The 4574-nt window shown below is 41.0% G+C and overlaps 1 protein-coding gene across 1 annotated transcript; it reads left to right on the forward strand.

Moving 5' to 3' along the window:
- The first annotated feature begins 1097 nt into the window (after nt 1–1097).
- Nucleotides 1098–2927, forward strand: LOC115984875. Its single transcript, XM_031107871.1, has 4 exons — nt 1098–1334; nt 1635–1814; nt 1930–2466; nt 2562–2927. The coding sequence occupies exons 1-4, from the start codon at nt 1098–1100 to the stop codon at nt 2925–2927; spliced, it is 1320 nt and encodes a 439-aa protein (XP_030963731.1).
- Nucleotides 2928–4574: the final 1647 nt, after the last annotated feature.

Below are 4574 nucleotides of genomic sequence, written 5' to 3' on the forward strand. Positions count from 1 at the left end.
AACTTTAGGAGAACATTCCACCAGGGTGTAGAATAAGCTTTGCAACATGAGGAAGGAGATGGATGAACTAAAAAGTGCTATGAAGGACAAAGGGGGGAAGAATTTGGATGGGTTGATTTGAATGATGGACTCACTATTCACTACTGAAGTACTGAACCGTCCCCTTCCACCAAAATTCTACCTCCCACAGTTGGAGTCATATGACGGTTCCAAGGATCTCTTGGATCACATCGAATCATTCAAGATGCTGATGCTATTTTAGATGGCCCCAAACGAGGTGATGTGTAAGGCATTCCCAACAACATTGATAGGAGTAGCCAGGGTATGGTTCAGTAAAATACCCCTAGAAACTATTTCAGATTTCGAACAACTCAACAAGGGTTTTGTTCGTCATTTCATTGGGGGGCAAAGACACAAAAAGCCAACAGGCCATCTTCTCAACATTTAACAAGCAGAAGGAGAATCACTAAGACAGTTCGTTACCCGATTCTATAAGGAGCTACTACGGTAGACGAGCTGAAGATCAAGTCATCCTAACAACTTTCCAAGTAGGGTTGCTGCTAGGGAATTTCATTTTTTCAATCACTAAAAGTCCACCAAAAACAGTTGCAGAATTGCTTCGAAAAGCTTAGAAGTACATGAATGTAGAAGATGTAGTGCTCGCAAAAGAAATGAAAGGAAAAAGGAAGAGAGACAAAGGAACAAGCAATAATTACGATAAGAAGAAAGAGACACGAAATGTTGGGTAGACCACAGGGAAAAAGAACGAACTTCCAGACAGGAAGCCAAAGTTCACTAGCTTTACATCTTTGATAATGCCAATTGAGTAGGTCCTTATGCAGATAAGGGACGATCCCTCCCTGCAATGGCCAAAGCCAATTAGCATTATAGTAGAAAGAAGAGACAAGAGCAAGTACTGTAGGATCCACCAGGACCACGAGCATCGTACTGATGAGTGTAGGCATTTGAAAGACCAGGTGGAAACTTTAATCCGGCAAGGAAAGTTACAGAAATATGTCAGAAAGATGGAGCCCCATAGATACCAACAGAAGGACAATTAGGATAGAACTCAAGGAGCAGTAGATAGCAAACCTCCTATGGGAAAGATAAAAGAAGATCTCGGGAAGACTAACAACAGGCGAAACACTGAAGTCCCTGAAAAAAGCCTATGGGAAAGAAACAAACAGTGTCCATCACAGTTCCCTCCAATGAAGATGCCAAAGAATGACAAGCTTGATATTTTCTTCTCAGAAAGAGAAGGTCGCAACATTAGGCAATCTCATGACGACCCATTGGTAATCATGCTTAGGTTAGAAGAGTTCAGCATCCATCAGGTACTCATTGACAATGAAAGCTCAACAGATATCATCTACTAGCCTACATTTCAATAGATGAAGCTAGATAAGAAAAGGATCAGGCCTTTCACCTCGCCACTGGTAAGCTTCATAGGGGATAGAATCATCCCTAGAGGCATCGTCACTCTAATTGTGATCGCAGGAACTTACCTAGTACAGGTCACCAAGGAAATTGATTTCCTAATAGTTAATTGCCCTTCAACATACAACATCATCTTGGGAAGACATGCACTCAACAGACTAAGAGTAGTGACGTCAACATATTACTTGAATGTGAAGTTTCCAACAACTCATGGAGTAGAAAAAATCAGAGGAGACCAAGTTCTGGCAAAAGAGTGCTATCAAGTTGCTCTGGAATCTGGAAAGAACCACACATGGGTGATCAATGAACCAGAACCCATTCCCGAACTATCAAAAAAACCACAAGAAGTTGAGATCGTCCTAAGAGATTTGAAGAAGGTATTGAAGATCGGAACAACACTCCCAACTTTAGAGAAAGAGAAAATGATCTCCTTTTAAGGGCAAACCAAGATGTTTTCACCTGAAAACACGAGGATATGCCCGTGATTGATAGGAAGATCATACATCATCGTCTCAATGTCAACCCATAATGCAAACCTGTGTAGCAGAAGCGAAGAATATTGCACCAAAGGGCAATAAAGCTATAACTAAAGAAGTAGAGAAGCTATTAGAAGCCAATTTCATTAGGGAGGTCTTCTATCCAAGTTGGCTAGTAAACGTGGTCATGGTAAAGAAGAGTAATGGCAAGCGGAGAACATGCGTCAATTTCATAGACTTGAACAAAGCCTGCCTAAAAGATAGCTTCCCCTTGCTGAGGATTGATCAGCTGGTAGACTCAACTACTGGACACAAGCTGTTAAGTTTTATGGACACATTTTATGGATACAACCAGATTATTATGGATGAAAACGATCAAGAGAAGACCTTGGTTGTTACTAGCCAAGGGTTATATTGCTACAAAGTTATGCCCTTTGGACTGAAGAATGCAGGAGCCACCTACCAAAGATTGGTGTACGTAGATGATATGCTAGTTAAAAGAGAGGACGGAGCCAACACTTGGACGATCTCAAAGAAACCTTCAGCACACTATGTAAGTACAATATGAAATTAAACCCTGCAAAATGTGTTTTTACTGTTGCTTCAAGAGAATTCTTGGGATTCATGGTGTCCCAATGAGAAATAAAGGCAAATCCATACAAAGTAAAAGCAATAATCAAGGTTAAATCACCAAAAACAATGAAAGAGGTGCAGAGCTTGACAGGAAAAGTTGCAGCCCTAAACAGATTCGTCTCTAGGGTAACAGACAAGTGCATGCCATTCTTCAAGGTATTGAAAAAAGGCTTTCAATGGAATGACAAATGCAAGGAAGCCCTTGCCAAGTTAAAAGAGTACTTGACGAAGCCACCTCTATTAAATCCATTGGTGATGGGAGAGAAGCTGCTCCTCTACTTAGCAGTATCCAACACTATAGTAAGTTCAGCACTAATCAAAGAAGAAGGGAACATCCAGAAGCCAGTTTATTATACCAGCCAGGCATTCCAAGGAGCATAGGCAAGTTATCCAAGGATGGAAAAAGATAGCTTTTGCATTATTGGTCACTTCCAGAAAGCTTCGTCATTATTTCCAAGCACACCCCATCATTGTCATGACAAACCAACACATAAGAAAGACGATAAACAAGATAGATGTAGTAGGATGACTCATTCAATGGGCAATTGAATTGGGCCAATTTGACATTGAATATTGGCCCTAAGTAGCAATCAAAGCCCAAGTGCTAGCAGAATTCATCTTAAAATTCACTTACCCCTATAAGGAAGAGAAATCTCTTGTGGAAACATGGACTGTCCAAACAGATGGATCTACCACGAAGAAAGTGGGAGGAGCAGGAGTAGTGCTCATCTCTCCAGAAAAAGAAACATTGAAGTATGCTGTTAGATTACAATTCCCAGCAATGAATAACGAGGCAGAGTACGAACCATTTCTAACAGGGCTAAGTCTCTCAAAGCTCTAGGAGCAAAGATTCTTATCGTCCAAGCTGATTCTTATCTAATAATAGGACAAGTGAAGGGAGATTATGAAGCCAAAGAAGAAGGATATAGAAGTACTTTAAGATCATCCAACGACGCTCACAGCACTTCTACAGCCTAGACTTCGTGCAAATCCCAAAAGCCAAAAATGCAGAAGCAGACTTCCTTGCAAGATTGGCCTTTCAGACGACTACAATGCAACCTCCGAACTATGTATAGAGATAAAGGGCCAGCTAAGCATAGAAGGTGAGCAAGTTCTGAAGATAAAAGAGCAAGACGAGTGGATGACTTCAATTGTCCGTTATTTGAAAGAAGGATGGCTCCTTGAAGATAAGACAAAAGCAAGGAAGATGTAGATCAAAGCAACTCGCTTCGTCCTTATTGACGACGTGCTATATAGACGAGGATATTCACTCCCATATCTAAGATGTGCTAGCTTAGAAGAAGAAGATTATGTGCTTCGTGAGATACATGAGAGAATTTGTGGAAATCACGCTGGGGCAAGATCCTTAGCAGGAAAGGCACTCAGAGCAGGATATTACTAGCCAACCCTACAGAAAGACGCATACGACATCATCAGATCATGTGATAAGTCTTTGCAAATGTCCAGATGAGACCAAGAGAGACGATGACACCAATATCCTCACCATAGCCCTTCACCCAATGGTGAATTGACATTATGGGTCCATTCCCTTTAAGGAAAAAGCAACTCAGATTTTTGATCGTTGCAATCGATTACTTTACTAAATGGGTAGAAGTAAAACCAATGACGATGATAACAGTGGCTAAAGTCACAAGCTTTGTATGGAAAAACATCATCTGCAAGTTTGGAGTCCCATATGTCATAATATCAAACAAGGGAAAGCAATTCAACAACCCCAAGTTTTGAAAATTTTGCCAAGACTTTGGAGTCAAGAATCACTACTCTTCTCCAAGGCACCCTCAGGCCAATGGCCAGACAGAAGTGACGAACAAAAACTTGCTCAAAACTATCAAAACTAGGCTTGAAGGGGCAAAAGGAGCATGGTCTGAAGAACTACAAAATGTCCTTTGGGTATATAGGACGACCACAAGGGTTCCAATAGGAGAAACACCATTTAGACTGACATTTGACACTGAGGCCGTCATACTAGTAGAAGTAGGACTGACAAGCTTCTGAGTCAAAACTTAT

This window comes from Quercus lobata, chromosome 4 (assembly GCF_001633185.2).
Source record: "Quercus lobata isolate SW786 chromosome 4, ValleyOak3.0 Primary Assembly, whole genome shotgun sequence".
Lineage (NCBI taxonomy): Eukaryota > Viridiplantae > Streptophyta > Magnoliopsida > Fagales > Fagaceae > Quercus > Quercus lobata.